This window comes from Anarhichas minor, unplaced genomic scaffold, assembly GCF_050575085.1.
Source record: "Anarhichas minor isolate MPS153535 unplaced genomic scaffold, ASM5057508v1 ptg000055l, whole genome shotgun sequence".
Taxonomy (NCBI): Eukaryota; Metazoa; Chordata; class Actinopteri; order Perciformes; family Anarhichadidae; genus Anarhichas; species Anarhichas minor.
The window spans coordinates 4979754-4998812 of NW_027466501.1; the positions used below are offsets into that span (position 1 = coordinate 4979754).

General features: G+C 43.9%; 1 protein-coding gene and 1 pseudogene across 1 annotated transcript; one reads left to right on the forward strand and one right to left on the reverse strand.

Moving 5' to 3' along the window:
• The first annotated feature begins 470 nt into the window (after window positions 1–470).
• Window positions 471–19059, forward strand: part of LOC142931877 (uncharacterized) — a 46485-nt pseudogene continuing 27896 nt past the window's right edge.
• Window positions 6784–15956, reverse strand: dera (deoxyribose-phosphate aldolase (putative)). The gene is made up of 9 exons (XM_076076070.1): window positions 15824–15956; window positions 14686–14783; window positions 14245–14392; window positions 13018–13113; window positions 12809–12943; window positions 10792–10920; window positions 8007–8119; window positions 7315–7464; window positions 6784–7206 (listed from the first exon to the last, which is right to left on the reverse strand). Exons 1-9 carry the CDS (start codon window positions 15852–15854, stop codon window positions 7150–7152), a joined length of 957 nt encoding a protein of 318 aa, XP_075932185.1. The 5' UTR covers window positions 15855–15956; the 3' UTR covers window positions 6784–7149.

Here is a 19059-nt window from a genome sequence, read left to right on the forward strand (position 1 = left end):
CGTGTCAGTCGTGTGGCATATGAATGTGAGAAACAAGCTTCTTGTTGGGTAATTGTGAAATACATTTCCAGATTCAATGGTAACATTTGTTTTGTCATTTTAAAGAAGCAGACTGGATTCATCTTCTGGAGCAACAACTGAACAACTGACTCAGTGTGTTCAAGTGTTTTATTCTTGCTTTAACTAAGTTGTCTTTATAGCTGTACTTAGGCTTGCCTCAGTTGTGATTGGACTGTGAGTTTCTGCCTGTCTGAGGAGGTGTGATTTAGTCTCAGCTGCTGAATAGCTTTGCTAATTGCAAGGGAGGAGCCTGCACTCCTGGCAGACAATCAGTAGATTGCTGTCCTTAAGCACTTCTGGAGGTTGGAAGCGTCAGGCAAACAAACGAAGGCTAGGGCGAACAAAGGCAACAGGGCGACTTCGTCAAGCTAAGACTTCTCAAACGTTACCGCGTTTTTATTTGTCAAACCATGTGTTTGCATCTGATTTCGGACCGCTCCTCTGCTCGGTGGTCACGTAGACATTGGGCCACTCCCAGGTGCCGTGATCCCACTAACCTCATTTATCCTACTGTCTCAGCTCATGTTGAGCAAGTGGTGGCGGGGGGGGGCTCTGGAATTGCCAGTCGGCAGTGCCGAAAGCTGAGTTCATCTCAGGCTACGCTTCCTTGCTCTCCCTCAGCTTTCTTGCTCTAACTGAGACCTGGATCACGCCAGAAAACACTACCACACCTGCAGCTCTGTCAGAAGTGTACTCTTTCTCTCACACTCCCAGAGCTGCGAGGCGGGGTGGTGGTACTGGCCTACTACTCTCCCCAAAATGAAAATACTCTCTTGTCTCGGTTCCTCAGTTCTCCCCGTCCTCTTTCGAATTTCATGCGGTTACTGTCACTTATCCAGTCAAGCTCACCATTGCTGTTGTGTACCGCCCACCGGGGCCTCTTGGTGAGTTCTTGGAAGATCTTGACACATTAGTCTCGCACTTCCATGACGATGGCTCAGCACTCATCCTGCTCGGTGACTTTAACATCCAGACTGATAAGTTAGAACCTCTTCTTTCCTTCCTCTCCTCCTTTGACCTTTACCACTCCTCTTCTCCTCCTACCCACAAGGCCGGCAACCAGCTGGATCTTATCTTCACTAGACACTGTTCTACTGCTAACCTCTCTGTCACTCCCCTCCAGCTCTCTGACCACTATTTCATGTCCTACTCCCTCTCCTCTCCCCCCGTACTTCCTCCACCTACCCACATGGTTTCTACCCGTAGTGTTCTTCGATCCCTCTCCCCGGCTGATCTTTCCTCTTCTGTTACCTCTGCTCTCCCTGACCCAGAATCCTTCTCTCTCCTATCCCCCTGATATTGCTACTGACCTTCTCCTCGCCATCCTTTCCTCTTCTTTGGACAACCTCTGTCCCTTCACCTCCAGGTCTGCACGGCCAACTCCACCTGCCCCATGGCTGTCGGACTCAGTGCGTAATGATAGACGGAGCTTAAGAGAGGCTGAGCGTGAATGGAGAAAAGGCAAACTCCCGGAGGACCTTCTTAACTTCCAAGCTCTTCTTTCCACTTTTTCCACCGCTCTTTCTACTGCTAAAGCTGCGTTCTCCTGCTCCAAAATCCTAACCTCTGCTTCCAATCCTAAAAAACTCTCCGAAACTTTCTCTTCACTCCTCCAACCCCCACCCCCTCCTCCTACTTCGTCCCTTCTCCCTGACGATTTTGCCAACTTCTTTGACAAGAAGGTAAACGATATCAGGTCCTCCTTCTCTCAGCCCCCCGGTCCCTGTCCATCCTCTCCCTCACTCTCTCAGTGTCCCTGTCCACCCTCTCCAGCTATACCCTCTCCAGCTCTTCTCCCTTAGCTCTCCCTCCCCTCTCCACGCCCCATCTTACCCTATCTGGCTCCCCTCTCCCCTAACAAGGTCCTCAACCTTGTTACATCTAACCGCCCCACCACATGCTCCCTTGACCCGATCCCCTCCCCTCTTCTTCAGTCTATTGCGACTGAACTCCTTCCTTTCCTCACCCACCTCATAAACAAATCCCTCATTTCAGGATGCTTTCCCACGGCTTTCAAGACTGCCAGAGTCACCCCCCTTCTGAAAAAAACATCACTTGACCCCTCTGATGTCAAGAACTTCAGACCGGTTTCTCTTCTACCCTTTCTTTCCAAAACACTTGAACGTGCTGTCTTTACTCAACTGTCTTCCTATCTCCACCAAAACAACCTCTTGGACCCCAACCAGTCCGGATTCAAAGTGGGTCACTCGACAGAGACAGCCCTCCTTGCGGTGACAGAGTTGCTTCACGCCGCGAGAGCAAACTCTGTCTCCTCTGTCCTGATTCTCCTGGACCTGTCTGCAGCGTTTGACACAGTGAACCACCAGATCCTCCTCTCCACCCTTGAGGGGATGGGCGTCTCAGGCTCTGCACTCTCCCTGTTTGCATCCTACCTGACAGGTCGATCCTACCAGGTGACATGGAGGGGGGGCGTGTCGGAACAACGCATGCTGACTACGGGGGTTCCACAAGGCTCAGTCCTGGGCCCCCTTCTCTTCTCGCTCTACACAACATCTCTGGGTTCTGTTATTCGCTCGCATGACTTCTCTTACCATTGTTATGCCGATGACACCCAGCTGGTCTTGTCATTTCCCCCCGGTGACACTCAAGTGGAGGCACGCATCGCTGCGTGCTTGGCTGACATCTCGAAGTGGATGATGACACACCACCTGAAGCTCAACCTGGACAAAATTGAGCTACTGTTCCTCCCGGGGAAGGGTTGCCCACACCGAGACCTGTCCATCACCATTGACGATACTGTGGTGACGCCAACTCGGACTGCAAGAAACCTGGGTGTGACCCTGGATGACCAACTGTCATTCTCAGCAAACATTGTATCGGTTACACGCTCCTGCAGATTCCTGCTCTACAACATCAGGAGGATTCGCCCCTTCCTCACTGATGAGACGGCGCAGGTGCTCATCCAGGCTCTTGTCATCTCCCGCCTGGACTACTCCAACTCACTACTTGCTGGAGCCCCGGCGTCGGCCATCAGACCTCTGGAGCTTGTCCAGAAAGCTGCAGCTCGCCTGTTGTTCAATCGCCCCAAGTTCTCCCACACAACTTCCCTTCTCCGTTCTCTACACTGGCTACCTGTAAGAGCTCGCATCCAGTTTAAGACTCTGGTGCTAGCCTACAGGGCAGTGAAAGCAACAGCTCCTTCCTATCTCCAGGCCATGGTCAAGCCCTACACCCCCGCCCGACCGCTTCGCTCTGCTGCCTCGGGGCGATTGGTTGCCCCGTCGCTCAGAGGTCCCTACGGCCGATCGACCCGGTCATGGCTGTTTTCTGTCCTGGCCCCACAGTGGTGGAATGAACTCCCCACTGACGTCAGGACAGCGGAGTCGCTGCCCATCTTTCATCAGGCTGAAAACTCACCTCTTCAAGAAGTACTACCCTGAGCCTTCTACTTAGCACTTATTGTATTCATACTAGTTTATTGCACTTATTGTATTCATATTAGTTTGTGGCACTTATTGCATTCGTTTGTTTATGCACTGTACGTTGGCTCTGCTTTATGCTCTTAGATGCTTGTTTGAGGAAAAGAGATGCACTTACGACTTCTGGTGACTAGTTGTTCTCTCGAAAACCGATGTTGAATACACTTATTGTAAGTCGCTTTGGATAAAAGCGTCTGCTAAATGACTGTAATGTAATGTAATGTAATTTTAATAAATGATACTGGTCTTGGTGTGGATTAGATTTTTATTTAAAAAAAATGTTTTGTTGTTGCTATGATTGAAGTGTTTGAGATGAAATGATCTCATCAGTACTGATCATTACAATTTAAATTCATGCTTTCCATGTATGGAGTTCAATACTAGATATAATAATACAGATTTGTCTTTTACTAGCAAATTGGCAAACAATAGAATTATTTTTTTTTTAACTGAGCTCATTATTATGAAATATCTGTAGAGTTTGTAGCAGCTAATTTATTTCGGGCAGTTTTTATTTCAATATCTTTTCCAAAAAAATGTTTTATATCAAAATTTCATGATGCACTTTTCCTCACGGTCAGTCGTTAAAGAATATACAAAAGGGTTCTCAGTCTAAATGATTAGTCACCCATTAACATAACTGGTTAATATTTCATAATGAGGGCCTGAGTCAAAAATAGTTCATGTTATTTCACAATGTCGTTATTTTATTTTATTATTTTCTTTCATATTTTGCCTGAATTTCAAAGAATATAGAAGGTTCATTCATAAAAACAGATAAGCCATTCTAAAAATGACTCAACCAAAACTAGTTTGATTGATATTAAGTTGAGGGCACAATAGAAAAAGGTCTGTTATCCAAACAAGCCAACATGAATTTGATTTGATGATTGGACGAAAGAAAAACATGATTTTGTCAACTAAATGAAAACAGAGATATCTACTTTTGCAAATGAACCCTTGATGTTTTTCATATTATTAATTCATATTTAACACTTTTGATCACTATAGAAATGTCTCAAACATCCTGAAATGACTGCACGATGACCGTCTGGTTGAAAAGAGATGCAAGAGGACGCAGTGAGTATGAAGGCAGTGATACAGACACACTGAGTGAGGTTGAAGTGTGTGTGGGGTGTGTGTGTGAGTGTGTGTGTGTGTGTGATAGGGATCTTTATGGCCGGGAATCATTCAAACAGAATCAAGTTCCAGCCTCTACTGCTCTGTCTTATCAAGTGGCAGTGTGCTGACCGATGATCTACATGCCTTTACATAAGTGGGACTATTCCATCTGCAGGCGCTCACTCCATCAGTCCTGCTTACACACCTCTCAAAGTGGAGCTTTGGATACATAAAGAAAAACTATTTTGCTGCAAAGTCATCGAACAGTTTGCATGATTCCGTTGACATCAGAGATGACATCATACTGTTTCATCCATCCATCCATCATCTTTAAGTGAGGTGCAGCCCTAGACTGTTTCAGTATTAATTAATAAATCACATCCACCTGTAGGCCATTTGTGCAGTTTGCGGATATGAAAGGCTTCCGATACCTGCCACTAAAAGTGACATCGGAAAAAGATCTGGTGGTAAAACTAGGAGAAAGAAGACAAGAAGTCAGCAATGTTGATTTATCTTCTCTCTCGAGCTTTAAAGACTAAAGGATAGTTATGCTTTCTTACAACATGGATCGTTGAGCGTGAAAGGCTCCGGTGGGACGAGAGGTGGTGGACTTTGTGTTTACATCAATGCTGCTTGGTGCTGCTGGTTACTGTCCTCCTGATGCAAATTCATGAAATGCACTCCAGGAATGCACTGTTCTTGTGAACTGCATTCCGTTGTGCAACCCTTTGTTGCTTCCGGCTAAATTGATTCTATGATATCTTGGTTGCAATCATTTAGCTGATGCTATGATCCAAAGCAACTTCAAATAAGTGCATTCAAACATGTGGATACAACCTGAATTGGCAGTAAGGGAGTAGCAAGCTGACTGACGGTAGCAGAGCCTAGTGTACAGGGTTTAAGGTGTAGGGTATAAGCTGTGACCATGTCCTGGATGTAGCCTTAGCCATTCGCACCACGAGTACACTTTGAGTCCAGAGTGTCCCCTTGTGTGAAGTATTCTCTTCAGCTTCCAAATGCAGGAGGAAGACGGCATGAAGACGGATGTGTGTGTCCACGGTGTGCTGGTCTCTGATGGACCTGCATGATTTCATCTGATTTAGTAAATAGACCATCTTCTCTCTGATGGTCTTGTTTACTGATGTAGGTCATATAGAGACATCAGTATTAATTTGAGACTATTTCATCACAGTAACTTTAAATTCAAACTTTGGGATAGTTGTGCATACACTGTAGATAGCACAGGCTTCATCCGTCAAACCACCACCTACAGGTCCTAACAGCATGGCCTCATTCCCAGCCCTTCCACCAGTGTCTTGAAGCAGACCCGCTCCCATGGGTTTTCCATCAAATCCCACATTTCCCCCCCGAAAAGCTCACACCCCCTTCCCTCCACAATGAATTCACTCATGTATCCTCTGTTCCAGTCAAGGTCAAGGCCTGTGATATCTTAATTAAAGAAGAAAAGTTTTCGGTCTTCAAATGAAGCCTCAAATTTGTGAGCTGTTCAATCAGATCTTTTAAACTCACTTAACCCCTGATTAATCCCTCGCGCTCCTCAGTTGGCCGAGCTTCCTGCTAATGAAATTAAGAGCAGAAGAAGCTGCATAACAGATTCAGCACACATCGCTGGGACACCGGCTGCGTGAGCCAGAGGCTTCACGGATGTGTTGGAACTCGGAACATGTCTCAGGACATCCGTCTGTGCTGCCTTATTCTCAGAGTCGTAGTTTACCAACGCTGAACATGAACACAAAGTACCTCAATGAGATCGCACAGCTCCGGCCGTACACAACATCTATGTGGTCATTTGTAAATTACCATCCACCAATTAAAGGACAGACAGATCTTATACACACAGAATGAACATTCATGTTAACAGCCTCTAAAGTCACGATGGCCATTAGGAGTCTCTAACAATAACTATATACAATTATTTAAGATGCGCTGGATTATTCACATGATATTATCATATGTGTATTATTAATGTGATATCAATATTTAATCGTCTTTACCACTATAAGTTTTCAGAACAGTGTGGTGTAATCTGGGTAACATTACATTTCTGCATGAGGGACGTTTACAAGTGATGTCTCTGCTCTGCAAAACAAGTCTGTGTTCAGGATTGTGACCCCGGGTGGAAGTAATGACAACAGGAGTGTTTCCAGATATACACTTTATTTTGTAAAAGATCAAAGAGTTCAAATTAAGACTTCCAGGATCTGAGGGACAGATTGATCAATATTATGTTCTTCACTCTAAATCTCTTTCCTGCTTCACATGAAACAAATGAACTTTAACTCATCACATCCTTCACAATGACCGTGAATGTATTGTGTGTGGAGCTAACTGCTGTGACTCTTGATAAGTACATTATACAGAGCAATAACAGCAGGGTTCTCTGTCTCACAGCACGGAACATGAGTGTGGCTCACAGAACAGATGAGTGCTGCCTGGATGCACACTGACAGGCCTGTGTGGTGAGTCTATGGTTGTGATTGGTCGTTAGAACAGGAAGTCCACAGCTTCAGGCCATAGGCAGCTCATGATAGGCAGCGTACTGTCCGGTCACGTGATGGTAGATCTGTACAAACAAGAACAAATGGAAGAAACTCTTGCAGAAAAGTAGTGTGTGTGCGTGTGTGTGTGTGTGTGTGTGTGTGTGTGTGTGTGTGTGTGTGTGTGTCCTCACCTGCCTCTCGATGTCTGCCAACAGGCTGCTGGCTCCCAGGCGGAACAGGACCGGACAGAGCCAGTCGTTGCCCAGCTCCTCTTTGATCAGAGCGAGCCACACCAGAGACTCCTGAGCCGTCCGGATCCCCCCCGCTGGCTTAAAGCCCACCTGAGGTACACATACAGCTCGGTCAACAGGACGACACGCTGCGCTGAGAGCATGGTTACACTTGGAATGAGTAACATTTAACTGCTGCATAGCCAATACCCGCCAGCATATCTCTAAAGTCTGATCTAAATAGTTTTCTCTCCTGTGAATATGAATATGACTTGAGAACAGGTGAGAAAAACAGTTTTGCCAGGATAATTGTTGAAAGAACTTGTTCCAGGTGATAGTTTTCTTTTTGTCAGGTTGAGTTTTCAAAGCGCCAGTAATTCAATTTCAGAGAAATTAGGAGATGATGGATGTTTATTCTTAATCTAGGTTAAATAAAGGCGTGTCCAAGTCAACCAAGCAATTATCTTTTCTTATCTCATTTTAAATAAACATTATTTACTAAAATATAAATACACAGGCCACATTACTGCATCACTGTATCATGTGCGCGATAGTCACACTGATCTGTCTTTGGCTGTTTTTATTCTATCCTAACAGCCTGTATGGAAGTAATAAATAGAGCAGACACGCGTCATCATTCAACAGGACGGTACCTTGTGGCCTGTGCACAGGAAGTAGTCCCGGATGGCCCTCACCATCACTATGGCGACAGGGTAAGTGGCGTTGACGGACTCCTTTCCTGTGGATGTCTTGATGAAGTCTGAGCCTGTCGGGGTTTAGACGGGTGACATTGAGATAGCGTCATGTTGCACTCATGGTTTCTATCTCCTATGTTCTCTATTGAGACCTGGAGGATTCAACAAGCTGCTGATGGAGACTCAGCAAGAAGGACGGCTGATGCTGGGCTAGTATATCTATCAATTTATACGCCCGATCTAAAAGAGAATCAAACATCTTGTTTTTTCTGGAGCAGATGATGGAAGTAGCTGAGGAGGGAGCATGTCGCTGCCTTCTCCTCTCCGTTGGGAGCTGCACATGCTCAGTCCCGATCGGGCACTCGTGAGAAAATGGCGGCGTGTAAAGACAAAGTTTAAGAGCTGAAGTGCAAGAAAGCATTTGAATTATCCGGGAAACAGGAGTTTAGATAGGCGCCGTTAGAGCATGAGGGTGAACCTTTAGAGCCATTTACTTATATACAGATAAAACATGTCAGAACTAACATTGTTCGTTGTTGCTATTTCATAACTGCTAATATATAAGAGTATTTTGTGAAAACAGACGTGTGCACGTAGAATTGTGTGCCAATGGAAAGCCTTGATGGTTGACCCTGCACACAGTGCCGGTGGGGGTACGGACAGGGCATCACTCTGACCGTCTGGCCCGGACAGACAAGAACATATGCTGCCGATGATGGCGAGCAGAGGGCAGCTTGCACGCTCATCAATAAAATCCTTCATTTTTCCTTCCCTTCCTTCACAGCCAATTATGTATTATCAGCTTTCCTGATAAAAATAGAAGATGAACTGACACTCTAATAGATTACCCACAAACTGCAGGAAAGAAAAAACCCATCCCTCCTGCCTCCCTGGTGTATAATGACTGTTCATTACTGAACAGAACAAGATGAACATTTTCCAGTTCATTAAAGACATGTTCTATGTATTCTTCCAGTCAGGTCTTCCTTTCAGCCTCTCTCCCCTCTTCCTCAAACTGGCATAATCCTTAAGATTCGTTATGGGGAGTCTTAATTACCAGATAATGGATAACGGTTATTAAATGCGGGTGGCGGTAATGAAGCTCTATTCATTTGCGTGGGCAGGGGGATACTGGCGAGGGACCGGCGGAGTAAAATAGCCTGCATCGAAGATTAATAGGTGAAATTATCATTCAATTTTAGGAATCTCATACGCAATTCATAGGAACAAGAGGAGATTAAGGAGCGAGTGTGGCGACAAAAGCAATGCATTTTAATAATGATCTCTATCAGAGCCCCTGACAATTTGGTTCTGTAATCGGCTTATTATGTGATGGCTAGTTAAGCGCGCGTGTGTGTGTGTGTGTGTGTGTGTGAGAAAGAGAGAGAGAGCTCCACTTATCAGGTTCACAAAAGAAAAAGCTGAGCAGCAGCACCACGAGCAGGACGGCTGCAGGAAGTACAACAGCTGGTACTGACTCCACAGCTTCTACAACCGCTTCAGTGCCAAATGAAGATCAGGACGGACACGGACACACACACACACAAACACACACACACACTAACAGACTCTTTTCACAGGCATGTGCAGCGCTGGAGGTAACAAGACTGAAATGGTGGAATGGTAATGAAATAGGGTGGGCTGTGTGGTGTTGATATCCAGGGTTTATTTGTGACATTTCAGTTTCCCCACAGAGATCCATCAGCCTGCAGACAAACTCCTCTGACTGAGGAGAAACAGCCAATCAGCTGACAATAAGGAAATATACCGTATTAAACAGTTCCTACATGGGAGGCGTAGCGTGAGCAGCATCCTCTGTCTGCGTCTACACGGGATGCGTTCAGGCACAATGTTGAGTATAGGTCACCTGTGTTTTGGCAGTGCTGCTCAGAGCCCCAACACACAATCACTGTAGTGATTACATGCGTAAAACAAGAGACAAGAGCCTGTGTTAGCAGCTTGATGTATTCAAATAGAAGCATCTGAGAGCAGCTGAGAGACGGCTGCAACGCCCTCCTGTGTAGACACGACCATAGTTTATTCATTTAAGGGTTAGATGTTTTAAAGTGGGGTTGTATGAAGTTCTTATCCATAGTCAATGTATTGTCTCCAGTAGACGATATCAGCTTATGTGTGTGCTATATTTACAATATGTCACCACTCAACTCTGCTGTCAGACGTCATCTATGCTCTCTTCAAAAGGCAACAGACACCCTTTAAGAAAAAACTCAAATTTGACTTTGCAACACGGAAGTTGCTGGTCTGTCGCTGCATTTGGTGAATCCCAACTAACTCTTTATCACCAAGGTCCCACAAACACACTAACTGGTCGAGAGGTAGACCAGCAACTCCCGTGTAAAATGGTAACGTTTCTGTTTTTGTCTGAGGAGTCTCGTGGCTTTGAAGAGAGCGTAGATAACCGCTTCAGTTGTCTTCTTAAAGCTGTTCCTTTATCTTCCACAGCAGAACATTGCTTTGCTCCTGTCTGTTTCTCCATCTACTGATACACTGACTACGGAGAATACCACATACAAACATGGAAGTCTTTCTTATTCTGTGCACATAAACATGTAATGTGTTATGATTATGCCTAATGTTCTATTAACCAACACATTTGTCTGACAGGAGCCGCTAATCGTTCTTAACACAGACTGATAAGGAGCTCCTCATCCTCCTCAATGCCAACCATTCCCACACTGTGGCGATGATGGACAGCTGAACCATGTCATGTGGTCAGACTCACCGGCCATCATGGCCACCAGGCTGGCCTTGTAGACGTTGGTGAAGGTGCCCAGCTCTCCAATAGCCAGGATGGTCTTCATGTGGCTGTCACCACAGGCCTGCCGAAACTGACGGATCTCATCGTACATGGCTGTATGGGGGGAGGGGGGGGGGGGGAGGGGGGGGGGGGGAGGGGGGGGCAAGTATGTTAATACACAGACCAGAAGTAAAAAGATTTTAGTTGTGATCAGCTGAGAAATTCACGAAACACTTTCAAGACCTGGTTAATATTTCAGTGTCACCACTGTGAGGACAACATTATTTGGGTTACTCAATATTTGGTAACTACTAGTGCTGGGCAAGTTAACGCGTTAATTTCGCATTAACGCATTCATTAATTAACGCTGACAATTATTTTATCACGCGTTAACACATTTTTTAAATTTATTATAATTTTTTTTTTTTATTGAAAGACAAGAGACTATACATATACATAACAACAAGAGGATGACAAGAACAGTGGGATAAAAGCCAGCAAACATCCTATAGTCAGTTGTGTGTGTGTGTGTGTGTGTGTGTGTGTGTGTGTGTGTGTCCTTCAGCCTTTTGAGATGGGAAAAAAAAAAATAATAATAATTAAAAAACAAAAAAAACCAGGTAGTATTTTTAATTTATTATTATTGTAACAGACTGTCTCATGTTTATCGTTTTGTATTGGAGATATAATGTCCCTTCAGGGTTGCCGTAGAGAAAAGGCGACTTCCGCTTCTGGTCGAGGGGGGGGGCAGAAATAAAGAGAGAAGCTGCACCAGCTGTTGCTCTCCCTGGAGACTACTGGACATCGCTGCGGTAAAGTCAGCAGACACTCAGATCTCAGTGGTCAACTCAGCAGACACTTACATGTTAGTGCACCTATATGCTGACATTCACGGTAAACGCATTTAAACGGCACAGATCGGGAGCGAGCGAAGGACTTTGAAAGTTAGCGGAAAGATTAATGTGAGACAACATCCGGTTCCTTCAGACGAACATCCGGTTTTCAGAATAAGATGCCAACAAAGTATGAATTATATTCACATTAAGTATAAAACATGCTACCTGCATCTCGTGAACCAAATGTTATTGCACTTTAGTTCATATAGCAGAACTTTTAAAATAAAAGTGCGCAATACACTACTTTTGAATTCATTATTGAACTTTGCCATAACAATGCGATTAATCGCAAAAAATCCATGCGATTAAATATTTAATCGTTGCCCAGCACTAGTAATTACATCACACAAAACATTCATTTTTGCTTTTTAGTAAGAAGCAGGAATTGTTGTCATGTTCTCTATGGTGCTTAAACCAAAGAATCTCAGAGTAAGACAATGATTCACTATTACAGTTAAAACATTTGACCATTCCGACCTCGACAACAAAAAACAATCTCCACTCAGCGTGCCCTTTCTTATATCACCTTCATCTGCTGATGAAGACCATGTGATGTGATCGAGAGCTTCAGAACAAGCAGATAAGTGGACCTTGAGTGGATATTGTTTCGTCAACTGTCGTTTCCAAGCTGGAGAACGAGCTTTCAACCATCACGGACAATAAATCCTAAACATATACATAACAACCAGTTTGATCATCTACAATTCCATGAGAACCGGGCAATGCCGTCTGCTGCTGAGGAGCGTGTGATACGGACTAAAGTCCTCCCAGAATCAGCAAACGGACTTTGAGCATGAACAGTTTAGTGAGTTGTTATTTTGTAACGGTGGGTCGTACGAGAGAGGCCGGTGTGAAAACTAATTCTGGATCCAATTTCTATGTCGGATCTTCATTTTCTGTCCCGTGTTTATGATTTAAGGTCAGGTGGAAAAAAAATGTCCCCCACTTGTTTCACATATGAAAAAAGAAATTTAAGAAATTCAGAAAGATTATCGTGGGAGAAACTTTTCTTCACCTGCTCTAAAGTCAAAAACACTTTGGATTGTGATTGACCTGTGGGACGCCTGTGCTAAACGTCCTCTCTGTCTTCCTCGTTCTCAGCGTACCTTCCCACTGTCCGCTGAGGGCGAGCGTCCTGTTGATGACGATGTCGATCTCCGTGGCACCGTCAGCCACCGCCAAGCGGACTTCCTGCAGCCGGGTCTCCAGTGGTGTCTGGCCTGCTGGGAAACCAGTGGCCACTGGAAGACGAGACACACGCTCACACACAGTTCATGTCGTTCCTGCAGGTGTGACTGAGTTTCAGGTGACTCACCTGAGGCAACGGGAAGGCTGGAGTTGGCTGCTTTCAGTGATTTGACGGCGTCGGCCACACGAGATGGATACACACACACTGCTGCTGTAGTAACTCCTGGCACATGACACACAACACTGGAAGCTCAGCAGAGAAGAAGAGACATGGAGATGAACTGGTCTGTGTCGCCCTCTGCAGGCTGAATTCAGGTCTGAACAGACAGTGTGACATGATCAACAAGATCTATGAAAGTAAACCGGTGCTATGGTTTTATGTACTGCTCAAACAACTATCCAATCAGTTAGTCAATCAAAAGAAGATATAACTGACCTGTTGTTAAAACAATCGTGTGCTCTTCTCTGTTTTATATATTAGTAAAGTGAATGTCTTGGTGTGAAGTTGGTAGAATGAGACATTTAAAAGGTGTCCGTTTTTCTAAAATACTTACAAACAAATGTGAATAAAGTGATGCAGTGCATTAAACGAGTCAAGTCTTTTTTCACTAAAATCAACTTTCCATATTGAATATAATTCTTTGGTTTCATCTACATAAATAAAATGATGCTGTCTTAACGCGTTATATTTTCAGACTTTACAACATTAAGTTGAGTTATTGTAAATGTTTGGATCAAATGAAACAATGCTACGCAGCCACCACTGTCATGCTACAGTAGTGTAATAGTATCATACTAAAATGATATTTGTTTTTTACTTTATCTGACAGTAAACTGAATGTGGCCGACTAAGTAGTAACATGTCTTTTTAACTTGATTAATACTATATTGACTTTTGTATAAACTATAGAGTAAGTGTGTTTTTAATATTGTTTGTTATAATGTCATAAACATTTCATTCTCCCTGTACTTTGCATAATAGTTACAGGAGGAATGCGTCTCTGGTTTATGAAGTATTTGTGCAGAGGTGTTTGTGAAAGAGTTCTCTGAATCTGTGACGCTGTAACGAAGGATTACACAATCTCCTTGGAGTTAAAGCCGGTTCCTCAGCAGACAGGAGGACTGAGACAGGACCTGGACCATGAAGCATTGACTAAGTCGGTTTGCTCCAGAAGTTATCACTTGCTTATTAAAGCCACTTTAACCAAAGGGTTCAATGATTTCTTTCTTTCAATTTCTTAATCATCATACAATCTACTCAAACCTCACGGTGGCTGTGAAAGTAAACAGTATGTTCACAGTCCAGCTGCAGTGACTGAACACTGGGCTGCATGTGGTGAGTCAGGCAGCAGACCTTTGTCGTGCATGTCCACCGCCCGGAGCAGGTCGTGTCGGACCGGCTGGATGGCTTTCAGGCACAGCCGGTGGACGTTGGACGGCGTGTCGTCTCCAGCGAGAGTCGTCAGGTCGATACATGTGACGGCCTTCAGCAGCCAGGCGGCCTGCAGGACAGACACACCAGACACGGTGCCCAACGTCAGAGCCCACCGCTTTCACTTTGTCTCCATCTGCACAGCTCAGTGTCAAACCAACAGTTATACATACCACCCATGATGCTGTTTTGTGATTCAGAATAGAGAAAAATGAAAACATTAACATGTATATTATGTATACTATGTATACACTTGGCAACATGATAAATGGGTATATATGTCATCTTTTAAAGTAGTACATGCTTTCTGGTCATGGTGTCCCAGTAGTGTGACAGTGGGAGCAGGTGTATGAGGAGTTCTACCTGCCACTGTTTCTTGGGGATCTTCTGTCCTTGTATGTGCTGAGCTCTCTTCAGGACGGCCTGTGTGTTCACCCTCACTTTGGATATCCGCTCCAGGTCTGACGCCCATGAGCAGGGAATGAAGGAAGAAGCGGTGCATTAGTTTGCTAAAGTGTGAATTTGGACCATGAAATATGGCAAATTAGTAGAAACTATGCTCCAACTTCAGTGATTGGCATCAAAATGTAGCTAAACACTGATGTTTAATTGGGCATTTAAGTAAGTACTATTCAAAACAAATGATATGCGCACAAAAATCTAAAACCGAGATTTAAAGAATGTTTTGGCAGCTGTCATGTTTGATATTTAAAGTTTCCCATCCTGCATCTACCCCGGTGTGTCAACTACAAACAAGGAAGTCTTTGACAGAGAATGTAAAGATATGCAAAGAAAGTGATGTATTTGAAAAAGAGTATCTTTACCCTCCACTAACAGACGTTAACTAAAGTACAACAACATGTCAGCCTGAAGTTAAACCAGTGAAAAGAAGAAGAGAGCTACAGTACAGAGGGCTGAAGGAGTGAGCTGAGCACAAAGAGCTGGGCTGTCATGAGTTCTCACAGGCTGCACTGCGTGACTGTATCACACCCCGTTCTGTTTCACTATACGGTGCCTTCATACACGTTGACGTTACAGTAATAAGGAAGTTAGCAAGTGAAATTTGTTTCTAGAACTGTCATTTTATGTCAACATGTCGCACGTTACAGTATGTATTTGACACAGTGTTACAGTGTGTATGCTACATATAGAGTTACAGTGTGTTACAGTGTGTTACACAGTAACATGTTGGTGTTCAGCAGGTCAGCTACCTCCTAAATGTTACTTATTAAACTGAAGTCAAGGCTACGCTGAAGTTAGCTTAGCTAGCCTACTTAACTGTTGTTTTTAATAAAACACATATTTCTATAAAACGGTGAAAGGTGCTATCTATTTTAGAAATTATTAACAAAGCGTAGCGTGCATAAATAATGCTGGTAAAACTAAAAGTTGTGGTAAAGACACAGCAAAATGTGACGTTAGATATCCACATGTGCAAAAGAAGTGACGTTAACGTTTTAACGGGAGCAGAATTTAGCTTTAGCTGTCAGCTTCTACTTACCGAGCTTTGTCCCCGGGTTCCTGGCCGACATGTCAAAGGACAGGATAGTCTTTATTTACGGGCAGATAGTGAAATTAACAGCACGAGCCACTGACCTGTCAACCCTCCACTTCCTGTCTACAAACAGCATGGAGCTATGGGGTTTCGGAAGAGGAATCCCTCCACAATAAAACACAAACAAAAAAACATCTCAAGCTTCCTGTGCAGCTAAATGACTTCCGGGATGTTCTCGTTTCCAAAGAGTACTTATGACCACACATGGCAGACCAATGTGTGTTAACAACTGGTACTTATCTCACAATAAATGCAGTAAATTCCATGCTACATAGCAGAACAGAGCAGGATCAGCTCAGAGAGGCTCCACACATCTGTGGTCAGTGGGGTAGTGGTGCTTTAGTAGTTGGGTTCTTATACTGTGGCTCCAACCTTAATTAACCATCAGTAAAACACTGCCTCCACATTAATGCATCAGTATGCTTGTAATAACCCAATAGTATACGCTGTTATAGTTCTGAATTTAAGTACATGTCGCTGATAATTGCAATGCATTACTTCTACATGTAATGGAGTATGTGTATATTTAAGTGTTGCTACATTCAAGATCTCAATACTTCCTCTACCCCTTACGTGTGTTTATATATTTTGTTACACTACATAATGTGAAAGTTGGCACCTCAACAAAAGCGTGAGAGGTGAAAACCCAGATAATTCTATATGATGCTTGCAACTCATGGACGGCAAGGTATTGGACATTTGTTCCCAGAATCAAAGGCAAAAGCAGCGATTCTTTTGACTTCTTCTTTTACACTGTGGTTGTAAGCCAGCCATTGGCCATGTATCACGTGTAACACCTTCTACCGCATGGCGCCAGTTAAACGTGATTATTTGGATGCTGAGGTAGATTACATGCTCCAAAACGACATCGCTGTACCTACATCATCTAGTTGGGCTTCTCCATGTATTTTGGTGCCCAAGCAGGATGGAACACCTAGATTCTGCACTGATATGAGAAAAGTGAATTCTGTGATGAAACATGATTAATTTCCTTTGCCACGTATGGATTACTGTATAGATCAGGAAGGGTCTGCAAAGTTGGTTAGTAATTTGATTTGCTTAAAGGGTATTGGCAAGTTCCTTTGTCCAAGCGTGCGCAGGAAATTTCAGCATTTATCACACCGTTGGGTCTTTACTCCTATAAAGTGGTGCCTTTTGGGTTAAAGAACGCCAACGCAACATTTCAGCGTTTGATGAATCGCGTTGTGTCCGGGTTAAAAGGTTGTACTGTTTATCTTGAGGATTTGGTCATCTACAGCGATAATTGGCATCCGCGCACCGTTTGAACGTTTGGCGGAAGCGCGGCTCACCATTGATTTGGCCAAATGTGACTTTGCAAGTGCTACAGTGACATACCTCGTCGTGTGGTATGTCAGAAGTCATGTAGCCCCAGTTCAGGCCAAGGTCATGGCAATAGCCGGATATCCACAACCCATGACAAAGAAGGAACTACAAAGGTTTTTGGGTTTATTGGGTTACTACAGGAGTTTTTGTAAAAGCTTCTCTACTATTGTGTTCCCCCTCACTGAACTGCTCAAGGCCAAGGTGAAATTTGCTTGGTCATCCGAATGTTAGAGAGCTTTTGATAATGTGAAATCTCTGTTGTGCTCTTCTCCCGTGCTAGCTGCTCCTTGTTTGGATCAAGTGTTTATGCTCCAAGTAGATGCCAGCCAGGTGGGAGCAGGTGCCATCTTGCTTCAGAGTGACGACCAGGGATTGGTGAGGCCAGTCAAAAAAAAGTAACCATTATCAGAGAAATTAGAAGGATTGATTGAGAAGGAGGCTTGGGCCCTACAACATTTTAATGTGTAGGAACAGGAGGGCCGATTTTGGTGTACACAGATCACAATCCTCTGATTTTTGTGCATTCCATCAGATGCCCAAACCAGAGGCTGACACGGTGGTTGTTGTTCCTTCAGGCTTACAACCTTGACTTTAGACATATTAAAGGAACAGACAACATTATTGCTGATGCGTTATCACGTGCACCTCTGCATTGATTAATCACCAGTGGTACTTTCAAACTGCATATATTGCCATGTCGTATTGTTTTATTCACCTGTTCTTTTTGTGTCTGTCTTCTTAAAATGCTTCTCAGTTAATGGGGTTGCTGATGATGTGGTGGGGTGCTACAGGAAGGGTATTATTTACGAAGGTCGTATATTATTTTAGCTATTTTTCAGCTCCTAGGGAATAAAAGCCCTGCTCCAGTGTTGCTCTGGTCTCTCCTGCTCACATGGACTCATCGCAGCCAGTGTCTGCCCGTTTATGCCTTGGTTTGGTCTTCTTTTGTTTCCGCTGACAACACCCCACACACATTCATGTTTACATTACTGATGTTACAGACTGACACACTTCACAATGGTAACCATTTATTTACTTCCTTATAATTTATACATTTAATTTACCATCCTCCATTGTGTCCTTTCCATATTTGTCATAGCTGGGTTATGACAACACAATTTTGTAATAAATGAGCTGAAACATGCAAAAACCCTGGTTAGTCCATTTATGCTTTGGGCTCAAGAACAGCATGTGTTTGGTGTGATTTATGACTGAATTGTGACTTCGGCCAAAACCACAGATTCACAGAAGTGTTCGGCAGACTTTTCCGTTGCCCAACCAGGACCATTGTTTGGTCCCTTCATCTTTCCCCGAGAAGCAACGGGCAACATCTGGATGCATAAAGATATAACCAGATAATAATCATCCAATGTCAGTGAAGCCACAGCCTGTTTCAATTTAATCCATTTTCATTTGTAACGTTTCACGTACAAGTAAAGGGCCCCTATGTATAGACAGGCTCTCGCCTATGTGTTTTACATGTTCGAGTAATTGTTGCATACCATACTTATGCAGAGGGCCATATAGGATCTGTGGCTGAGGGAGCACAGGGCCTCCGCCAAGCCCTGCCCGGTTACCATGGAGCTGCTGCATAATATTATGGAGACTTATATTGTTATGTAGTCCTTGTGAAAAACAACCTTCAATGGGACAGGAGAGGAGGTGTGACACTCAAAAACTACTTGTTTGTGTGTGTGGTCCAACACCAGGCATTTAACTGCAAAAAGATGCCACAGCATTTAAATGTAAAGATAATTCAACTTGACGAAAGTCCACAATCAAAACTGGAAAACTTGTAAAATAGCTCAAAATAAGATTGACGTCAGTATTCTTTCTTC

What these genes read in the sequence shown, in the direction of transcription:
- dera (XM_076076070.1), bottom strand. Translation starts at nt 15,854, where the DNA reads ATGTCGGCCAGGAACCCGGGGACAAAGCTCG. An exon ending in CAGCCTTCCCGTTGCCTCAG is followed by an intron (nt 12,944 to 13,017) that starts GTGAGTCACCTG and finishes CTCGTCTTCCAG; the next exon opens with TGGCCACTGGTTTCCCAGCA. An exon ending in CCTCAGCGGACAGTGGGAAG is followed by an intron (nt 10,921 to 12,808) that starts GTACGCTGAGAA and finishes CCCCCCATACAG; the next exon opens with CCATGTACGATGAGATCCGT.